This window comes from Trichoderma virens (genome assembly GCF_000170995.1).
Source record: "Trichoderma virens Gv29-8 chromosome Unknown TRIVIscaffold_4, whole genome shotgun sequence".
Classification (NCBI taxonomy): Eukaryota; Fungi; Ascomycota; class Sordariomycetes; order Hypocreales; family Hypocreaceae; genus Trichoderma; species Trichoderma virens.
The window spans coordinates 1,569,844-1,592,155 of NW_014013745.1; the positions used below are offsets into that span (position 1 = coordinate 1,569,844).

At 53.6% G+C, this 22,312-nt stretch overlaps 3 protein-coding genes across 3 annotated transcripts; all 3 read right to left on the reverse strand.

Moving 5' to 3' along the window:
• Positions 1-169: 169 nt before the first annotated feature.
• TRIVIDRAFT_61480 (uncharacterized protein) lies at positions 170-1,632 on the reverse strand (the record flags this gene model as incomplete). The annotated part of the gene is made up of 7 exons (XM_014103432.1): positions 170-210; positions 322-538; positions 603-825; positions 857-1,076; positions 1,227-1,285; positions 1,334-1,499; positions 1,539-1,632. The coding sequence occupies 7 exons, from the start codon at positions 1,630-1,632 to the stop codon at positions 170-172; spliced, it is 1,020 nt and encodes a 339-aa protein (XP_013958907.1).
• A 5,334-nt stretch (positions 1,633-6,966) lies between these two features.
• TRIVIDRAFT_54537 (uncharacterized protein) lies at positions 6,967-9,491 on the reverse strand (the record flags this gene model as incomplete). The annotated part of the gene is made up of 4 exons (XM_014103433.1): positions 6,967-7,575; positions 7,667-7,837; positions 7,965-9,024; positions 9,130-9,491. 4 exons carry the CDS (start codon positions 9,489-9,491, stop codon positions 6,967-6,969), a joined length of 2,202 nt encoding a protein of 733 aa, XP_013958908.1.
• Positions 9,492-12,223: 2,732 nt separating this feature from the next.
• On the reverse strand, positions 12,224-15,121 carry TRIVIDRAFT_132835 (uncharacterized protein; the record flags this gene model as incomplete). The annotated part of the gene is made up of 4 exons (XM_014103434.2): positions 12,224-13,120; positions 13,341-13,933; positions 14,056-14,880; positions 14,950-15,121. 4 exons carry the CDS (start codon positions 15,119-15,121, stop codon positions 12,224-12,226), a joined length of 2,487 nt encoding a protein of 828 aa, XP_013958909.1.
• Positions 15,122-22,312: the final 7,191 nt, after the last annotated feature.

Sequence of the window (22,312 nt, forward strand, 5' to 3'; positions counted from 1 at the left end):
AGCGAAGCAATCCAATGCAATGCATCATGGATCAAGGCGGTGGTGCATGTACCCCCTACTTGGGCGAGGCAGCGCCGCAGTATGACGCCGACGAGTAGGGAGTACCACGGCCACCCTCCCGCGTACTCCGTGAGCTTGCCTTTTACGAGCGTTTGGGTTCCATGTCATTTCAGTGGAATCTGCACATGCCACCACCTTGGTGTTCTCTCTCTGTACAAGTCTGGTGTGTAATACCTACCGGCAGCTCGGAGCACAAGGTTTACATACATCAGATTAGTAGCATCGGCCGGAATACTCGTATCAATCAATACAGGTACCTACGTGGTCGGTGCGCCAGGCCGTGCCCAGCAGAGAGCGAGCAGCGGCCGCCAACCGCAAGCCACTGCGCTGGATACTGCCGGATTGCTGCTTCGTCCGGACAGAGCATCGTACCAGACTCCATACTTGGATACTTCAATGGCTCGAGGGCATTTGGTGCGTGAGAGGAGCCACTCACTACCAACTCCCGCCCTCTCTTGGACAGGCCACTATTATTACACTACCCAACGGAGTACACTACACTATAATACTACACTACGCTCAACTTGCACAAACCGACATACCGTACGAGCACCCAAGTTGGCAACAACTACGGCCTTCGCTCCACCTCCGTCACTGCCTCTCTGCCGCTCGGAAATCCTCGCTGCTTGTGGGCCAGCCCAGCACAAAGCACGACGACACTTGACCAGACACAAAATCCAGGTCTGGGCTGTGTCCTGAGACTTGCACGAGGGGGTGCGCATGAAAGTCGGGGGTGTGCAGCCACGACTCCCAAAACGGGCAGTCCTGCAGACGCCGGTGGAGCTGAAAGACCTACAGCCCGCGCCACACACCGTCTTCCACGAGGTACCGCGACTTTCGGCTCTGGACACTCTGGCGGTCCAGGCGGCCGTGCTGAGGCGCTACCACCGACGTCTTGGTCGTCTTCGTCATTACACAGGCACGCAACTCATCGTCGCTCTGCTTCTGCTTCTGCCCAAGGTGACGCCTCGGGCCGGTGCCAGCGTCGAGGATCCAGCACGAGCTCTCGCCAGGTTCTCGCCAGGTTCAGGCAGTCCAGTATGCACATCTACATCATCGGTGCTTGACATGATATCACGAGATCAGCCCGTCAACAAGGCAGGGTCCAGTGTCAGTAGGCGCTTGGCGCTGAGCGAAATATCTGCCCACAATAATGGGCTCCGTACGAGGTACATGGACATGCCGCCGGTGGGTAGCAGTCGTAATGTTAGTGGCAGCAGTTAGACTGCTCATATCCAAGTAGATGTGTACACCTGCCATACTATGTACGTACCTTGTGTATGCAAGGTCGTAGTGAAAAAAGATGCAAAATGAAGTGCCACCATCGTGGTGGGCAACCAAGACATCAGGCTCGAAACATGTGCCCAGGGTTTCGTCGGTAAAGGGAAGAGGGAAAGGGAAAAGGGAAAAACCTGCCGTGAGCGAGACTGGTTGGCCGTCTACCGCCACCTTACATAACCAAGCAGTTTGACACTCACTCCACGCCTGGGGCGCCATCTCCTCGTATACTATGTAATGTGTTGCATAAAGCAACCTCATAGGGTCCATCTTGTTGGGTCGTATCGTGATCATGATGTCTCGTATCTCACAAAAAAGAGAAAGAAAGAAAGAAAGAAAAGGGCTATCCGGTCACATGCCCATATAATTCTAATCTAGTACACCAGCCATGAACCGCATGCAGAACTCTTCTTGTATACGGTTCGCTTCGATGCTCATCGCCCGTACTTATTAGAGTTCGTGTACTCAAGGTTAAATGTTCTTGGTGAGCATGTGCGCTATTGGGCTTGATCCACATCTCAAGAGGAGGGGAAAAGATAAACTCCAAGTCCCTCTTCACACAGCAACAACCACGACGGAGCCGCTATTGACATCTCGAAGCGAGGGGGTTGCGCCGCTTATGCAGGATGCAGTGACCCCCCGTGCTTGCCTCCGCTCACAGGATTTGCTTGTGGACAATGTGGACAATGGAAAGGCAAAGAAAAAAACGGATGTTGTTAGCACCCACCGCCAGCTCGGCCCCCCAAAGAGTCATCTCACCCAGACTCCTAGCTCGGATGGGGGGCAGTGGTCAGCATAGCTAGCAGCGAGCTGAAACCAAACGAGGAAATGCATGTCGAATGGGAGAAATTACCATCGACCGTCTCATCTCGTCGTCTGGTCAATGAGATGCAGAAGAGGCCCTTGTTTACTCTGCATCTGCTGTAATGACTTGCATGCCCAACAGGGCGCCATGCGCCGGCGCATCCTACTTGGGTGTACGTGAGGAGACAAATCTCCCAACGACAAAAGCCCTAAGTGACATGACTCTTTTTTCCTTCTTTTTTCCTCTTCCTCCACTTCCACAGTGCAAGCTGGAATTGTGCGGACATGGCGGGTGGCATGTGCCGGCGCCCGAGCCAAGTCCACCTTCGCTTCCGTACTCGTAGACTCAGATGCGTACTGTGGACCGTGGAAAAGAAAAGAGTCGACAAGGAATTATAGGCGCCGTGGCATGCGTATTGGTCGCGTCCCCGCATCCAGAAGGCGTCTCTTTGGGATCGGCCATGATCCTTCCTTTGTCGACGAGGGATTTTGATAGCATCCAGAGTCCCGTGAATGGTTTTGAGTACTCCGCATGGCGCTCTCGGCCACCCTGATTTGCTTGATGAGCTGCCAGGGAGAAGCAGTGCCCTTTGATGAGGATGGATCCCGTCTAGGGAAAAGCCGTCGTCCGTCTCTGTTAGGGCCGGGTGTTTCCCCTGGCTGGGAAGGCATACTGTGGTATCGAAACCGTCCTAATCGTTGGAGACATGTAAGTCCCGGGAAATGGTTGGGCAATGGCTCTCGAGTCCGTCCCAAGGTCCCCCCGGAGCGTCCCGAGACGGCGGGCCACAGCTAGGAGTCGAAAATCTCAAAAAGACCCTCCCAAAAGGGGGTCTTGAATATCCATAGTTGCCAAACGAAGAGTCGACTGTGTGCGAATCCTCACGCCGTCCAGGAGCGTTGCCTCCATGCGGATGGTGTTAGTGGCTTCGGCGAGCTGAGGTGTGTTGATTGAAAAGTGCCTTTACAGCATCTGATTGGCCAGAGACCTTGGGAGCCAGTGGTTGCCAGAGTGGAGTAGCCAAAAGAGGTCGATGAGACAGAGCCTCATTGGCTCTTTGGAGATGGCATTTGGCCAATCATGGGTGAAGGCCAAATTTTCTCAGAAACTGTGCGAGCGCGGCCTTGAAGGCACAAAATGGACTAGGAGCCCAGAGCTTTGTGTAGGTCCAAGCTGGCTAGCGAGCCCTCGTTTCCGTGTTTCGTCTTGTCTGGTCGGAGATTGATAAGTGACAAAGCTTCTCTTAAACGGCTCTTACAAGGGCTGCTTGCACTGCACGGCACTTGAGCTTTGCCGCATCTGTGTCCACCGATCGCTTTGCTCTGTCTGCCATGGTGAAAGGGGGGGGTTTCCGGATATCCGCCAGAAGCAGGAGGTGGCGGCTCTTGCTCCAGCACTTGGGACCCTGCAGCGTCTACATCTCTTGACTGGCTACCGATTCGAGTCTTTGGATTCTGAGAATGGGGGCCATCAAATCTGGCCATGTTGCGACGCGGGGGTTGATGCATCTGGCCTGTCCGAGGCCCCTTGAGGTCCGCTTGCGCGACGGCATGCCAATGAGCGCTGCTGCTGTGCTCTGATTCCCTCACCATGCCGTCGCAAGTATAGACGGCCGGCCAAGCTTACCCAGCGCACGCGTCTCACGGGCCATGGTTTGGACTCGTCGTCTGATTCTGCGTCAGTAGACAGACATGTGGATGGACGAATCTGACCATGGCAGCCGTGGCTGGAATACGAAAAGTGCAGCGCAAGCCACAGGCGGGCTAGCAGAGGAAGTACCGGTACCTCGACCTCGATGCCTGGCTGATGCACGATAGCTGCAGCTGGGCTGGCGGAGTCGAATCGGCAGCCATCGGCCTATCAGAGACCTACCAGCGGGCGCTCGCTGAGAGAAGCATCAAGCCTATACGATTGAAGCTATTCCAGCTGCAAGTATTACCTTATCTGGGTGTGCTCGTATAAGGCCAGGAATACCAGATAGTCAAAAACCTTGACAAGCCAGACAAGAGCGATCGTCGTCCTGTGGCACCATCTCCAAGGTAGTACTACCACAGGCACAGAAGCAGAATTAGTTACAGCAGCTGCTCCATAGCACCTAGCAGTTACGAGTACGGAGCAGTGGGCTAGTAGTGGCAGGCATTACCAAAAATAGTAGTTGTGGCCCTACCTAGCAGCTGCTATTCTGTTGTGGGTGTTGCAGCTAAAAATGACCGGCCATGGATGACAGTGTGTCTACTCGCCCTTGCTCGCGGCTATCTCACCCTGGAGCAAACAACGAGAACGAAGGCGAACGTTTTTCCCAGATGTTATCGCCGTTGCGAGAGTATCCACGGGGGAAAAAGTTTACACGTCATTTGAGGCAGCCAATTTCGACGGCAAATATGCGTCGCAAAGAGAGGTTTCATCAGAGGCCCTGCTGCGAGGCCACGACGCCTTTGGAGGCGGTTGGATATCCGGCCGCAGGTGACGACGCTCACCCTCTGGCCACCGTGATGACGGCAACCAGTCAATCCGGATTATCTAAGTGAGGCGACGCTCCAGAATCTCAACTCTGGGGAGTGTGCTGCGGACGCCCCTCCAAAGACAGGGCAGCGCACATCGGACGAAAGAAGCGTCTTTGGCCAAGGCAAAGGAGATGCATTCAACGCATTGACCTTGCCTGTACGGGCCTTCATTACATGGGCCGTCCACACCTTGACGCCCCAAAAGCAACAGCAACGTTGGATCGCAAGGCGACAATGTCGAGACAACACAGCGAGGCCAGCAACCACCGCACCTCGGTACCCAAATGGCCTGGTTCAAGGCCGTTGACGACCCTGCCATGCCCAACATTGTCTCTTTTTCGACTTCAACGTCACGGGCTGCCTCTGGACGGGGTGCTGGTGGCAAATGCAGGCTCCTCACCGATGCATTAGCTAGAACCCCACGTCTCGGGGAGTTTGGGTTGTCAACTTGTACGACGACAGCGTGCATCTCAACAAACGCCTGATGCTAGCTAGGAAACAATGTGTCTACCGGTGAACTCTATGCAGGGTTTGGATAGCCGAGAACCAAATCACTGGAGAAATCTCACCCTGGATCCTGTCCCCGGAGAGAGGCTCTTTGTGGACCCCACGCCAACGGGTCCTCACCGATCGACGTGAGCCAGCGACTCGTATCCAAAGGAGAAAGCAAGATTTCAAACTGGCTATTGGAAAAGGCGTGGCTAGTGAAAGGGTTGCGTGCAAGCGCATGCCAAGATATTGGATGTAAAGCAATATTTTCGCATAGGGAAGAATTTTTTTTCCCTGTGCTACCGACCTTTGGAAGACGAGGGGGGGCATCCCTTACCGCATGTCAGGTCGCCTTTGCCATCTATCTTACAGTAGTAGTACCAACCATACGCATTACTGGTACTGTGACAACCTCCCGTCCCTATCAAGGAATATTGATTGTCTCATCTCCTGCATGCAGCTATCCGGCCAGACAAGACGAGATGGGCATCTCGCAACAGATCAGACACCCCCGTGGCCAGCAGCCGTGCAAAAACCCATGGGCAGCTGAAAGAGCTGCATACCGTCATGGGCTACTGCACGGTCTTGTCCACGGCCCCCTGACGTCTTCATGCATCTTGGGCTCAGAGCTTGTTCTCACCATTTTTGCCAGTTGGAGATGGATGCCCTGCCCCTCGGTATGCCCGCTATCAATAACGTGGCGCGGCAGATTTCATCGTCGTGGCTGTGTCTGCCTTGCGAACTGTGGCTAACCCCACACAGATCTGCCAGCCTGGCATCGGATGCTTATGTAACGCACGCGATTCCCGCACGGGAGGCAACCAAGCCTCAGGGCTCCACGCGCCACAGAACCGCATCTGGAGGTACCGTCCGCCATATTTTCTGCTGGGCGTGACTTTGTCTCCAAGTCCAGACGAAAATACGGAGTACAGCACACCGATCCTTTGTCATCGGTAACCAGCCCCTTGGGAAAGCGGACAAGGACAAAAAAAGTTTTTCGGGATATTGCCCTTACATCGATACCTAACGAGCCAGGGTCAAAGTTTAACCCCCTTCTAACCGGCGTCTAAAAACTTGATGCCCTTGTTGATTTTATTCTTGGCATCCTATGACGTCGTCGCCGTTGGTCGGAGCAAGCCTCTCACCATGATGCCATATTCTGACATGGCTATCTTCCCCTTCTCTCGGCCGCCATCCCAGCCCAGCAATCACGGGGCCTAATGGCTGGCTTGAGCGGAAGTTTCTTTTGCTGCTTTGTTACACAATGCCCAGGATGTCCAAAGAAGAGAAATGACGCTCGATGCCCTCGTGATCGTTGGGTCATGTGGACAGATGTCTGTAGCAGGTCTACTACCTTACCTACCTATGGATGGATGGATATGCCGAACGGTGCCCGAAGAACAGGGCCATGGCTGGCAATACCAGCAGCTGCATCTTGGCCTTGACTCATTCGTGCCCAAATACTAGCATGGCATTGCATGACGGGACAGGGCCGCCATGGACACGCCTCGGTGTTGGGCAGAAGAAACATGGCTTCAACGAAGATGATGAGCCCGCTCCGGCAGTCGAGGCGAGTGTACTCGTACGAGTGGCTTTCCATTATTCATTTAGTAAGGCGAGCTATCAAATTTGGGCCTCTGAATCCTTTCCTTATGCGTCCCCGGCCATTGAGAGCGCTTGAATCTCAATCCCTATAGGCCCAAAAGGTGAAACAGTGATATTTCCATCCAATCGCCCCTGTTTCTCTGCTCCTTGTGTGGACACGGAGCTCGCCAAATCTATCCAATGAGTCCCTCTATCTAAGGGCCGAGCACCTCATCTCTTATCCCCCTACAGCTCCTTAGACACACCCCGCGAAATCCAGTCTGCAATGGACATGACGGTAACCATGGGGTTGACGCCGCTCGCGCTCGGGAACACGCTAGAGTCTGCGACGTACAAGTTCTTGGTCCCCCAGACGCTTCCCTTCTGATCCACTACGCCCGATTCCTTTGTGGCGCTCATTCGGCACGTTCCCATCTGGTGCGCTGAACCAAAGGCAGTCAGGGGAGGCTTGTTGCTCATGGTGCGGAGGTGTTGTAGCCACTTGCCGAAAGCAGCGTCTGTGAACTCGGGATCTTCGTCTTGGACGTGCTTCTCTTGCTCTGCGGCATTGGGCAGGAACGGCGGCACGCCGGGATAATGCGCTCGAATCTCCGTTGCACCGCCGACATAGGCAATCTTGGCGAGGCCAATGATCCCCTCCAAGTTGTTCTCACGGTCGAAATCAGAAGTCGTGTATTCAATGCGCGGGCCCCCGGTCTCAGGGTCGACAAACACGCGGCCAGAGTCTCGGTCACGGGCTAGCGAGATGAAGCTGCTAAGATGACGATATTTCATGGTGGTGAGCTTGGTGTCCAGACCTCCCGTCCAATGTTGCATTGCAAACGCCATGTATGGCTAGAATTCCATGAGTCAGTCAAGTGTCCGGACTTGGAAAAACCACCCGAAGGTGGCTTTTCTCCTAATTTGCTGGCTGGTAGCTACTCACCACCATGCATAATGGCTCCAGCTTTGTTCCGTGTCCTTTGCCGTCGAGGTTTTCAAACTCGCCGCTCCAGCTTGTAATGATACCACCCTCCCACGGCCGAGTTTCTTGCCGATGTACTACCATCAGGCAGTTGACTGGGTGTAGATGAAGATTTTGTCCAAGTTGCGGATTCTAAAACACGGGGGCGAGTTTTACATGTCAGTAAGTGTGGTTGTACAGACAGCTCTCGAATGAGCAGAGGTGGGAAGGGGTATGAGGGTCAATAATAAAGAGCCAACTGGATTGATTTGAAACTTACTTGGATGCCGCTCTTCATCAAAATGACGGGGCTCCAGAACGTGCCAGCAGACACGATGACTTTCTTTGCCTTGATGACAACTTTGCGCTGCGTACGTCCTTCGACGTCCTCATCATCTCTAGCCAACCACGAGCCTTCAACGCCTGTCGCTGTCGTGCCATCGTCGTCAAATAGTACCTTGTCGACAGTGAAGCCCTCCATGAACTCGGCACCCGCGTCAGCCGCAGCAGGCAGCCAGGCCACCGCCGGCCCCCTCTTCTCTCCCAATCCACAACCCAGATGGCAATGACCACAATAATGCTCCTTGTTGGCCGTGTTCTGGGGAGCAACGCCTCCGTGCCAGCCTAGCTTGTTACATCCATCAAGCAGTAGGTTGTTGCGGAAGTTGTGGCGGATAGCGTCAGTTCCCGCGCCGATAAAGTCACAGACTCGGTCCATACACTCGTCGAATTCAGGCGACGTGAAGAGCGGGAGACCCTCGTCAGACCATTCCTTGCGGACGAAGTCTTGGAGCTTGAAGGACACGCTCCAGTTGATGGTGCCGCCACCACCCCAACAGCTGGCGGCCGTAATGGCGGTGCTCGTATCCTCGCTGACGTAGGCGCCGCCATGGTCGAAGAGGTGGTTGAGCGCGGTCATTTGCGGCATGGGGAAGTGGGAGGGAGGGAAGTGGTAGCCCTTGTCGACGACGAGGACCTTGTGCCCTGCCTCGGCCAGGTTCTTTGCGCAGACGCCGCCTCCGGGGCCGGAGCCAACGATGACGACGTCGGTGGTGATTTCGTGCACGTCGTCCCCGGGCCGCAGCTGGATGAATTTGAAGTCGAATCCCTGCACAGGTTTCCAATCCGTTGGGACGTCTGAGTAACCGGAGAGTTTCTTGAAGTAGGGGTTCGTTGTGCCATTTGCCTTGCTAGCCAGGGTGGTGAGAGACTTGGCCAACCCCCTGAGCGACTGGAGTCGTGCTGTAGTCCAAGACTTGAGGATAGCCTCACGCACACTGGACGGTTGTTGGGTGACGGGGCTCCAGTAGCCGGTCAGCAAGAGACTTCCAGCGCGAGTCCTGGTGTAGAGCCGGGTCAGTCTATCTGTCTGCCTTGATCACACACGCTTCTCTTTTCTCATTTACATGTCGATAATAATGTCGACTACATGAGTCAAAACTCACCCTAACGACCCAAGGGCCTTGGCCAGCTTAGCTATTGCTGGCGATGCGGCTAAGTTGCGTATGCAGTCGTCTCGAAACGGCGGATGGTCAACCAGCCGGAAGGCGAGAAATTCTGTTATTTCCTCTCTGCTCGGAGCGCCGTCGAGCGAGCTAGTGATGTCTTCGACAAGGCGATCAAACTCGGCGTCCGGGATGGCAACCTGCCTCTCCTTGTCCGTCACTGCGGAAGCTGGGACGTAGGATGGCATCGCGCCGTCTAACAGTGCCCAGAGGACGTCCCATTGGTCCTCGGTCATGAAGTCGGTTGAAGGGGTAGGAGGGAGAGGGACGGCCACGGGGGCTTGGAGAGCTGGAGTTGCCATGGTTTTGGCGGCGTCGTTGGTGTTTTTAGTTTAGAAAAGGGTGGTGAATTACTTGGTAAGTTTGCCTGCCATTGTGTCAGTTTCGGCCTCTCCAGGCTCGTCGGGGCAATAATGCATATGAGGCATCATGATGGTAAAGCTGAGAGTCGTACATGTGAGATTTACAGCAAACAATGTCCCTGCCGATGCTGAATCGCTCATCCGCGTGTTACAACAGCAGTGGAAATAGTGGATACCGCTCTCTATGAAGCTTTTCTTTGCTGCTCGCTTGGAGGATTGGATGCTCTGATGGCCAATTGCTTCTCAAGCCGCCGTTCATGAGATGAGCTATGGTTCACAGCTATCTTGAGTCATTCAGTATAGCGCATAGATTTCGCCCGATTGACAGACAGACAGCCTTGAGTCACACGAGACGACACGAGACGACACAGCAAAACAAAACAAACGGCAAATACAGCAACAAATCGCAAGAATCCGTCGACGAAATAGAGATTGTGGAGAACTCGATGATCTAGAAATCAACCATAAAATTAACAAGATCATGTAAGAATATCGGTCGCGGGCCAGGGGCGGACGGGAAACCGCGGGCAGCGGCTATTCCTTTATATGGATCTCCTCAACGCCAGCCACTTTTCCTCTCTCCTCTTTTTTCGGTGGTATTAACCCCCCCTCCTCCCATTTGCGTTGGGGTTACCTACCGTCAAAGTAACAGCAAAGTAGCTTCCCGCGGAAGATCAACGCTACTCGTCGGCCCTGCACATGCTACTTTGCACAAGACACATCGCCAGGACTAGCGGCTTAGGTAGCGTCTCCCCTCTCCTCCGGATTTGGCTTCCAGCTGTTGATTTTCCCTTGCGTGGTTGGGGCTACTGTACGGAGCACCGGCGGGTATTCAAAAGCCGGTGCGGAGACGTAGATTTTCGGTTTGGCTACCTACTCTATCCCCTGTGAAAAAGCGTACCTAAACCGTGCCGACGGCTCAAAGTACGTAAACTAGCCTTGGAATGGGTTTTCACGTAACAGCTTCCCCTGCGATTAGCAAATTCAAATGGCCCGTGAATTACCGATATCTTGTCATATTATGATAGATTTAGGCGCGATAAACCGAGATCGGCCAGACATCACCAAAAAGCCAACCTTCAAACTCCCCACCACGGCACAAGCTACCATCAAATGTCAAAAACACCAGAATCAAGCATCTTCTCCCCGAGTCAATAGGCTCAGCCCCTCCAGCCGACAACCGGCCCCCCCAGTCCAGACTCGGAATACACCACAAGCAGCATAGTCAACAAGCCTAATGCAAAGCTGGGGACAAACAAGAATGCGGGGTTGCCACCACACTCTCTCTCTTGTCAACCCTCGCCTGCACGGAAACGCGAGACTAATGCACCTCCCAAAGCTTCAACTCGCCCGGATATTGTCAACTCCCCGGGTTTTCCCCCCTGGATGCCAGAGTCAGATGTAATCGTGCCTCGGCTTACACCTTGCAAGACCCATATCCTCTCCTTGGGGTAAAAGCAGTTGATCAGAGCACCGGCACTTCACATTTCGCACAAATACGAGTACAATGCTCCGCTGCTTCAGCATCATCATCGGCCTGTCACGCACTTAGTAGGTACAATTACAACAATGAATTTCATTTTTAGATATCATCTATTTCAACAATGGCCACTTGCCCGATATGCAGGGAGATGAACAAAACATGCATCCCGGCCAGATTGGATCGGCAACCAGGCAGTCATACAAGACAAGGACCGCATCACTTCGTGTTCCGCTCGAAGCTAATCGAGCTGTCCATCGCCAAGAATCAGCTTCAAATGCCCGCTTTTCGCCGGGGTAACCTGTATTCAACTCGGGGCTATGCACCAAAACATGGTTGCTTGTGCACCTGGGAGTCGAGACACGATGCCGTGTCTTCGTATCTGCTACCATGAGCTCACCCATTTACCCTCTCGAACCTTGCAGCCTTTCTCTAGAGTCCTATGCATCCTACCGTAATAACGCCCTCCCCGGTTGTCTTAATCCTCCTCTCTTGTTCATACATGTCTTGATACACCATAGCAAGCCCTGAACCCAAAAGAAAAGAAGAAAAGCGAAAAAAAGAAAAGAAGAAGGAAAAGGAGAAGGAGATGGAGAAGGAGATGGAGAAGGAGATGGAGAAAGGAAAGGTAGTGAGAGTAATAGTGTAACACAGGAAAATAAAAAAGAAAGAATCAATGCCACGACATCCTGACCTAGGCTGCCTAGTCCCAAGGGTATATACTTATCGCCGTTCCCCTCCCTCCCAAGTATATAAGTGTGATAGGTATACAGGTTATATGTATGAAAAAGGGGATAATTTTTTTTTTGTTCCGTCCAGGTTCTGGAACCCAAGACTGGACTTTTTTGTGGGGTTTTTTCTTATTTTGTCTTCCTGTCAAATCCGTTCAGAAGGCATCATAGTGCAACATCAAAGTGGCAAGTTATGGCCGACTTTTGGATCCAACCCCATGAACCGACCGAATGATTTCCCGCGATCCGTGAAAAAAGGCACATCATAACGTGGCCGTGACCCGCATAAAAAGGGTTATATTCGCACAATCGCATTCGTAAATCATAGGGCCATAATCGTAGCCGTATCGCGGGTTCTTCGTTCCGCGTGGCAGTGGTGTATATTGCTTCCTTGTCGCAAGATGTCTCTCCGTTGTCTTTTGGTTTGCTTGCGGCCAGTTGCAGAATTGCAACGGGGCCCTTCAGCCCGAGGTATCAGCAGTGGGAAATGGAGGGCTTGACCCCTTGCTTCTCTTAAAGAAGGGAAAGTCCTTCATCCGAAATCTGCTGGGCCGTTTTTTAAGTGCCTTGCCTTCAGCTCTGCCTATGCTGCCCCCAAAGGGCGAATCCTCGTCTCCTTGCGCCATTTCTCGCTCTCGCTCTCGCTCCCGCTCCCGCTCTCGTTCTCGGCGTGGGGAAGTCGGGGATCCCTTGAGGCTGAGAGGCGACATGTTGAACGCAGGGACGCTGAGGGTGCGCTCTCCGGATTCGTTGCTGACAATGCTGGTGCCCTGTGTGCTGGGTGACAGGGTCATCTTGCCGGTAGCCGTACTCGCGGCCTGTGAAGCCCAATCGGCAGGATAGTTGGCGGATAAACTGCCTTCGGTGGTCTCGCTCGTCCGGTGTTTTGATGACACCAGCTTGCTATCCATGGAATCGTCCGGTCGGTGACAGGTGAAGGGATCACCATCTGCCATGTCTCTGACAGCATCAAAAGATGAAGGGACCCCGAAGGCTATGCCGTTGACATCCGGGTGTTCGACCGGTGTATGGGGGTCGTGGCCAGATTTGGCCGTTGAGGGACTCGGAGCGGGCGAAATCTCGATATTCTTCATCTCGCTGTCATTCTCGATTGGGTAGCTTCTCGTTCGCCGGTGCCGCAACTTCTCGCTAGTCGCTTCCGCTTCCTTGGCCTGTTCCTCTTGCACCTTCTCTTCAAAGAATTTCTTGTTGGTTTGGAGCTCCTTGACGGTATATTCCATGCCTGGCATTATTTCAGCCACGCCTTTGAAAAGTGGTATGGCGAACATGTTCATGAAGCCAAGCTGGGCGTTAGACAGGGAAAGAATGTCCTTTTTCGGTGGTGACATCAAAGACGACTTGATTTCGAGTTCGTCTTCCATCGAGGCTTGTCTCGAAAACTCCTCCGAGAGCATATGCATCCATTTCAATGCTGTTGAGTGACGGCGTGCCTATGAGCCGGGTCAGTATCGCTCTATACATGCTTCTAAGAACCATGAAAAAAAAAATGAAAGAAAAAGGAGAAAGGGGGCATTTCCTCTCTCCCTCCTTCCTTGTCCCGTTTGTTACAATACATACCACGTTGCTAATGTCTGCGCACTTAATAAGGAGCGAACATGCGAGAACCTTGGCATCTTCAAGTTGGCGCCCATTCCAGTTTTCAGGGTTGCTATCGGCCTTGAAATTCTCCTTGAGCGTCGCCATCTTCTTCATGTAGTCAAAATGGAGACCCATGTCTGTGGCCAAAATGGAGCTAATCATCAAGCCGCGCATCTTCCTGTCTTCGAATACCGCCGGCCAATACCTGCGAAGGATCTGCGAAAACGCGGCGCAATGGAACGACTCTAGGACAGATCGGTCATTGTACAGCTGCGCTAGCGGGGCGTTCAATGTCGTGAGAAAGCCATTGTTGACTCCCGGGTGGCCAACGTCGTGGCCAATGGCCGTGATGAGAAGGGTCAGTGCTTCGTAGGGGCTGACGAGTGAGGCGATTGGCGACTTTTGCGCCTTGAATCTCGGCTGAGACCATGTCGGGTACGGAGGGAACGAGCCAATGTGGACAAGGAAATTGAACGTCGCTTGAAGGACGTCCACCACGTGACGAAAATTATGGTAGGGAACAAAGCTATTGTATGCTGCACGACATGCGATAAGGAAGCTAATGAGCTGGTCTGAGATTATTGGTCAGGATCAATTCCAGCGGCTGAACGGGTGCAGGCATTTTCGGGGAGGGGGGGTTGCTTATTGTCTTAGCACCGCCGGGGAAAGACGGGCACGCTTGCATAACACTCACCTGCTGGTATCCGCCACCTCTCGAGTTCTGGCGAAGTCAAGGCATGCTTGAACATTTGCATCGCAGCCACCAGCAGCTCGTCGTCGGAGAATTCGTGGGCATCGAAATGCCAGCGCCCGACGGCTTCGGCAATGACGGCCTGACGCTCAGACGAAACGGCAATGTGGGCGCCGGCAATGTGGTCGTCTTCGGGGGACAGGCGGCAGATTCCGTTCATGAGGCCAGAGACCATTGCCTCTCGCAGATAGGCAAAGGGCTTCTGCTCGTTGACGCCGACCCATGATCGCTTACGACCCTTTGTAATCTCCATCATCGCCTGCTGGTCCCTGGCGGCGTCCCTATGGGCCTTATAAGCGCATATTTCCAGCGTTGCGATAGACTTGGGGCCCAGGGGGCTGATTATCACGTCGACGGCGCCAAGGTCCAAGCACCTCCTTATGAGCTTACGACTGACGGGCTGAGCACCGGCAGAGGCCGAGAAGGGCTCGGTCGTGCCGTCGGTCATTTGTTCGCGAGTCTCTGGGTAGCTGATGATGGGAATGGGGACGACGAGCTTGGAAATGCTTCGCAGGTGGGCTTCGGTGATGAGCCTCTGGAGGAGTGTCAGGCCGTAGAGGTTCTCGTCAGGTGTATGAATCTCGGCGTCGCGGTTGACCAGATTAGGATCGGGAGAGGAAGAGTTTGGAAGGGAATAGGACTCGGGTATCCATTCATCATGGGGCGTGTCTAGGAGAACCATGGTTGGTGTCATGTCCATCATGGACCCAGCTTCGTGAAGCTGCATCAGCTTATCCATACAGGCGGCGCCGGTGGCACAGACATGAACTATTGGTGGTTATGGAGAGTCAGCAAGGGAGCGACGGGTAGTCGAGGGAGAGGGAAGAGAAGACAAACCGTCACCAAAGGCATCGAGGAGAGGCTGGACGAGTTCTCGAACGCGATCGCGGCGCCAATCGGGGGTAGCGCCTGTCGGCGAGGCCGCGGCATCGTCCGGTATGGCGCGCAGCAGCCGGGCCTCCCCAACGCTGCGATTGACGTAAATGACATGGCAAGCGAGACTGTCCATGGTGGGCAACGGAAGGCTACCAGTCTCGCGACTGGAGCACGTTGGCCACACGGGCAAGGATTACTGCGCGCAAGGCTATGGGAGGCGCAAGGCGACTGGGCAATTCGAGCTGAGGGTGTCTCGGAACCTTGGACCTTTGTTCAGCCAGCGCCAAGGAGGAGCGAGCAGCGAGCAGCGAGTCAAAGGCCGCACACGGAGAATTGCCAGGAGGGCAGGAGGATGAAGCTAGAGCTTGGATGCGTCTCGGGAGCGCGCGGGATCGAAAGGGAGAAAATTCAAAAGGAAAGCGTTGGTGTGATGGGTGATGCGACAGGGCGGCCGAGGCGACGATAGAGGCGGGACACTTGCTTAGAGGAAGCGCCTAAAAAAAAAATTGGGAAAAGAGGATAAGGAACGAGTCGAAGAAAGTCAATGGCGGCAGCGACGCGGAATGAGGAGCATCAGTTGAGAGATTCCGGCGACGGCAGAGGATGGATTTAAAAGGGAAGAAAAGGGAAAAAATCGAGAACAAGAGAGGGTGCTCCCTGCAGCACACACACAGCCAAGTGTGTGTCCGGACAGGTTTTGGGACAAGTCTTGAATGGTACAGCAAAGGGAAAAAAAACGGTAGTTGGTCCAAGGACGCAAGACGCAGCCGCAGCTCGCGGAACAAGCAGAGAAGAGTCGAAGGCGACTTCTGGAGTCGCACAAGAAGGGTGGCTCTTGAGTCTTAGACGCTTGGCGCACGCGGGCGGGTCCAGAGGGGGTCGTTTGGGTGCTTTAGGTGTCTTCTGGGGCCTAATTGGGGGCCTTGGGGGGGATGGCACTGAAGCCCCGGGCAGTCAGATGGTGCGCGGTGGCGGGATGTGGCTGCTGTGGTTGCTGGTTCCGGTGCGTGCGGGCTGCTGGAGCGCTGGGCCTAGCGGACGCAGCAGTGGAGAGCAGCGAGCGTCTAGCGGCGCTTCTAGTTCGTGTCTCGCCCTGCAAGGCCTGCTGGACCGGAAAGATTCTGGGCACGACTGGGGGGGCGCAAGATGCAGGCTTGGGCTGCTAGTGTCGAGTCTGGCGGAGGGGCAAGACGTCAGCCGTGCGAGAAGGATCGGCGCGAGGGCGATTCGATTCGCAGCAGAGCGACGAGGCAGAGCACAATTGGCACAAGCGAGCAGATCGAGCTGCGACGACAGGCGAGCCAAGGGAAGGGCGAAGCGAGTTTGGCAATGGTTCAAGCGCCAACACGCGCGCTGCGACTGAGGCCGAGGGAGGGCGTTGGGCGTCCAGTGCTTTTTTGTTTTTGGCAGCGAGGGGGTGGCAGCGTAAGACGAGACGGCGCAAAGTAGAGTCAAGGATGTTAGTACGAGTATGTATCCGTAGGTAGTTTGGCAAAGACAAGACAAGAGTTGAGACAAATCGTAGGCAAGGAGGAGGCGAAGCTGGACCACGACGTTGATGTTGACGTTGACGTTGACGTTGACGGGATTCATGGGCAAGGGAAGCTGCTCGCCGACGCCATGGCTCGAGGGCCGGTGATGCTGGTGATGAGTCGAGGCAGGTAATCAGACGCCAATGGGAGGAAAGGCATCGATATAAGGTCGGGTGCCGAGCCCTATTCCGTGCAGCTTTCCCATGGAGCCCAGTACTTGTTCTTTGTACCAGACCCGTCCCTCTCTTGGTACTGCTACAGGTAACTGGTCCAGTGTCTCTCCAGTCTACATGCACTCATACAGGACAGTGCTCCGTAATCAAAGCTCCCTACATGTGCCTAATGCGCCTGCATCTGTCTGTGCCTTGTACACGTACTGTACATTATCACATAACGTTATGATCCAATCAGTCCGGGCATCCATCCATCCAGGTAGGTACCCAAACTTGGCACCTTGGTAGCACTACTACAGGTACTAGGGAGGTACTAGGGAGGTAGTACTGTATGCTCTCGCACGCACATGTAAGGTTCAGGTTAGGTTCTGTTGGATGGAAACTCTCCATCCATCCAAGCTGTCAGTCGCGTCACTGCAAGTAAGCCGCCCGTGCTTGGCCCATGTACTTGTACTTGTCATCCAGCAAGCAGCCTTGCTCCCGGCGCCAGCAGCCACGAGTAATGGCCCTGATGCCGTGATGGACTCGCGCGACGCTGCGCTGCCAATTGCTCGTCGTCCACGGGCGCAAGTACCAGTACTCGTACACGTAGGTCGGGCCAGGGTAGCTCCAGCGCCCAGGATGAGGCAGCTCTAGCTGTTGGCAGTGATGCAAAGCGCACATCGGCGACCGCTGACTGGTCGAGTCGCGCTGCCAGTGCGGAGGTGCTGGTGCATGCATGCAGGTGCAGCGTGCCAAATGGACCACTAATGTACGAGCCCAGATTGACTCAGGACATGGAAGTCTTCCATGAAGAAAAAGAAGGCTGCAACGAATCTTCTGGCGAGGGGCTTGGTCTGGTCCTTGGGCGCTGCTGCGCCCCACCCGGTGAGCTGCTGCAGCCAACCACAGGGCCGCGGGAGCCGACAGACTGCTGTTTTTCCAGGGCTCGATTTCCAGGGGACTTGCAATAGTACCTATGGAATGCAGCTGGGGAATTGCGACAGTTGAGGGAATTTGAGCTTTACAACCCGACGCCAAATGTACATGTACTAATACTCTGTTGAAAAAGAAAGCAAAGATGTGACAAAATGAGACAAAAAGCAAAGAAAGGGACAAAGACATCACATCAAATCAAATCAATCCAACGGCAAAAAAGAAAGCAACCACCCCCCAGTTGGATGCAGTTGATCCCAGCTCGTGTGCTGCACCACGCAGAGCAGAGCAACAGATTGCGCTCGCACTGTGCCGCCCCATGCGCCGCACAACAAATAATATTCTCCGTATCCCGCTTCCCTGCGCCCTTGGCCGCACTGATGAATTTCCCTATCCTCTCAAGCTCTTTTTATCCCTCTTTTCCCGGGTTCCGCACGGAGTACAGGTATGACAAGGAGGATTCTGCGTGCACCGCGCAGTTTGCTTCCGGTCGCTGGCAATCTATTCGCATCATCCAAAACAGGCACATGCGCTAGACCATGCAAGCACGCAGCACCATGGCCGCTAGCAAGTGTCGTGATTGGCCGTTTTGTGGAGGGATAAAAAGAGTCGGTACGAGTACTCGTACATGTACGGAGTACCTGGTTGAAGGACGGCAGGGAGAAGGACGACAGAAGCGAAGAGACGACAAGCAAAGATGCTCGAGTCTTGGTCAATACTAAGGCGCTCGCTCGACTTGCCGCGGTCCGTATTAGACGGATCTTCGGCCGGCCCGATGATGGCAAATGCCACAGAAACGGACAATGGAAAATCAGCCGCTGACACATCGACTACTGCTAACTACTATCTACTGTATACAGACTGAAAATCGTCTCCTGCATTTGGGACTGACCCAGATCTCCGCTTTACCAGCACTTTCACGGGCACTCGTACATACAAGCACTGTAGGACAGGCACATGAATCCCTGAAATGCCTGCCCAAGCTCCCTCACTCTTGTCCGGCTTGCAGCCCAGTTTGCAGGGGAACGCAGCCCAGGGTGGAGATGATGGGATTTCGCCTAGACCACGGTTATTATGGCAACAACCAGGGCACTGAGGTTTGTGGATCTGCAGTCTTTCAGCTCGCAGCAAACTGCAGGGGATCATGTTTGAGGAATAAGAGGGAAAAAAAAATTGGGCTCGGCCAGCACAAGGACCAACCCAAACAGGGCACGCCATGGAGGCCGCAATGCCTCGGAAAGGAAAAAAGGAAACCCAAAAAGAAGATACAAGAGGCAAAAGGAGGCAAAAAGGGTAACCCCAATAAACACGTCAAAGGCGCACTTTCTTGGCCGTTGGTTGACTCGCTGCTCCGAAAAGAGCCGGAGGGCCATCGAACGATGGATCAAATCGACGGCTTGTCCGTTCGGTACGGAGGCCCGTGGCACGGACAACCCAGCTTTCACCTCAGGCTACCTATCTTTAGAGCCGAATCGTGGAGTCGATGAAACGCGCAAGCCTTCAGCTAGGGCGCTCGGGGAGCTCGGCCTCGCTTCCCTCTGCAGTTTTACTGTGCTCTAGAGGCCGGAAGCCTCGAGGCCCGTGAATACTGTGCATGCAAGTACGGTACTACAGTACTCCATAGGACTATACGAGTACACTATGGTACAAGAATAGGAGCTTCGCGTCAGAAAGCCGTCCTCCCCGCGCTCGGGCGAGACAGGGATGAGATAGGTATTTGCCAGGAGAGTACAGGTACGGAGTAAAGTACATACGAGGGCATCGGACGCTCATCCCCAGCGCAGCGCGTGTCATAGACTGGCTGTTTGCCCAAGGACCCGCGATCAGCACAGCACGTTGTTTGCTGGGATGAGAGAGCTGACGGGCAGGAAACCAGAAGAAGAGAGAGCAACAGAACCCAAGCAGAACAACAATACCGACCCGGAGCCCCTGTCAGGAATCAACACAGCTGCTGCCGCACTGTCCAGCTCCAGCCACCCCCGATGCCTTGCAAGGGACGGCAAGGGACGGATAGTAATTGTAATACTCGTAGTAGCAGTACATGACTTTGTGACCCTTTTCCCCCCCTACGTCAGCGAGTCTGTCATCGTGGCGCCACGGAAACTTGCGACAAAGAAGGACACGAAAGAGAGACAAGTCAGAGACATTGAGTGAGCCGCATCTCCGAATCACGGCAGCGCTACCCGCCGGTGGCCCTGCCCTCACCGTTGGGACGCAGATTCGCGGGAGACGAACAGCCCTACTAGTTCGATTTTATTATCCCGCGCGTCCCTTAGTTTCTTTTTTCTTCTTCTTCTTCTTTTATTTGCTTGTTTGCTCTTGGTTAGGCGCTGTTGCGGTTGCAGCGACACCCAACGGACTAACGGCCAGCTCAGCCCATTCCAGGCAGCCCGGCGCGTGCCGAACAAATCAAGGGGGGACTTCTGTTCAGTGCGAGTACCTGCATATCTATGTGTCCATTAAATATGTGTGCAGTGCAGTAGCAGGCAGGTACCTGTACTTAGTACCTACTAATCCATTGGTAAACACGTAAACTCGGCCATTCTCTCTCTTGTTTCTCCCTTACATGTCTCTATTCCATCTTACACGCTTGGTCGTCTCTGCATGGCTCTCTCGTTCTAGGTCCTTTTTTTTTGTGTGGCTGATGCCTGGAATGCGACAGGACCCCCCTTGGGCTTCTAGCGCCTTTCTAGAAGAGTTTTCGCTTGCAGCCCCATCTCTGGCTTGCTGGTCCGTGCGTCGCACTTCATCTTAAACCCGACTGCGCGGCTCCACCGGCTTACTCTTTGGCCATGGGTCCCTCGGCTGCTAAGAAATCGTTCCAGGTCCCTTCTTTGTACGAGTACTAACTAGTTTGTACACGAGCATTTGGACGATTCTCATGCTGATAGCGTGATTCTGCCTGTGCTGCCTTTTGCAGTGATTTTTCTTATCATTTTGTTGCATTTTAACTTTTCTTCCTCATTGTGTGCTCTTACTTGTACGCCCCCCCCCCCCCAATCTGATGGCGCCAGTTTTTCCTTCTTCTTCTTTTTGGGTTCTACTCCGTACTCCGTACTATATCGTCATCTGTTGTGCTCTGATGTGGCAAGGCTAGAGCACTTCCCTTGCATGTTTCGCCCTGCATCGCGTGTCCGGTGTAGGCCAATCCTGGCGAGCCTATTCATCAGCATACGAATGGATGACCCGTACAGGTATTAAACGAGTGATTGATCGTCTGCACAGTACGGAGTAGTACTGCTATGTATGTGGCTAGCAGCGGTAGAATGCGTCTACGTAGATGCAGCCACTCACAGCGGTCCACGAGATGCATCCCATCTGCACGCTTTTTTGGCTACATGGATTCGTTGCAGTCAAGTCTGGAGTCTGAAATCCCAAATTTGAAATACATAGTAATGCATCCCAGACACAAATTGCATGAGCTGCCACGTTATCCTCTTACCAAGCATTAGCCTCGTTGAAATTCGGAGATCCATGAGCCCCGAAGCATAAACTCCCTTGAAATCAACCACACAAGACACGCGAAAAGCACATGCTTTTTTTTTTGCTCGCGCCCCCCAAATTTTCCCAGGGATGAAAATCCCCCAAGTGCTCGCTTATCAGCAATTCAATCAATCTCCCTCGGCATTAACTTGCACGCATCTAACCCCCAATCCAATCCATTTCCCCCCCCTTTCCCCTCTTTCTCCGTCCAAAATAGCCCGCTTCAAAAGTTCGACCAATGTTCTAAACGAGCCCCCCGAAAAAAAGCACATTTGCCGGGTCCTTGGAATTCTCAAAAGAGAAATCCCATTCTTTCTTACCCCATACAGGCGCCCACACAGCTGGTGGCTCCTCTTCTCTTTTCTAAATCCTATGTTTTTGCTCTTACTGATCCACCATCTACTATACTCTACTATCTAGCTCTTATTCTTTCTTCCATAATTGTTCTTAGCAAAACCCACAGTCGATCCCCCTCCCCCCTCTCTCTCCAAACCCGATCCATCTCCGAGAGGCGATAACCTAGTACTTTGCAGCCTTCCAATCCCAGACAAGCCTCTTTCCTGCAGTGAAACAAGGGGGGCAATATAAAAAGAGAAAATAGTCCGTGAAGCTCGCTTATCCAGCTAAATGCAACCTCCCCCATATATACTCGAACATCGTACAGGCACGCGAAACCCAGAATAATATAGCGCTTCCAGAAAAGAAAAAGAAAGGAAGAAAATCCGCCTCTTAATAAAATCAAGAGTAGTGCAATGAATCGTGTCAAAAAAAAAGTAGGAGTTTCTCCTCGTCTTACCCTACACGATTCGCACAAAAAGCGCCATCCACGCCCATGATTTGAAATCCCAAAACTAGTCATGTTGGTCAAACGTCTATATCATTTTTACCTCTTTCGTTCACGTTCATGGCACTAGATTCTCATAGACCCACGCCAACTCGGCTTGGTCGTTTGCCTTGTATCCCTTGCCGTCGTGATCGCCTTCTGTGACATGCTCGATATCAGAGCCCCAGTATTCCACGCATACTCGCTAATTCCTGCTTCATCCGCTTTCCAATCCCTGCTGCTCTCTTCCCCAGATCGTCAACCAGAACCCGCCCGACATATCCAATCCACATTGGCCAAGGCATATGATACATCATTTTTGATAACGGCCACGATGGATAGCAAAGGACATCACAGATGGCTCAAGTGGTGGATCCCTTTCCCAGCTGTCAACTGAA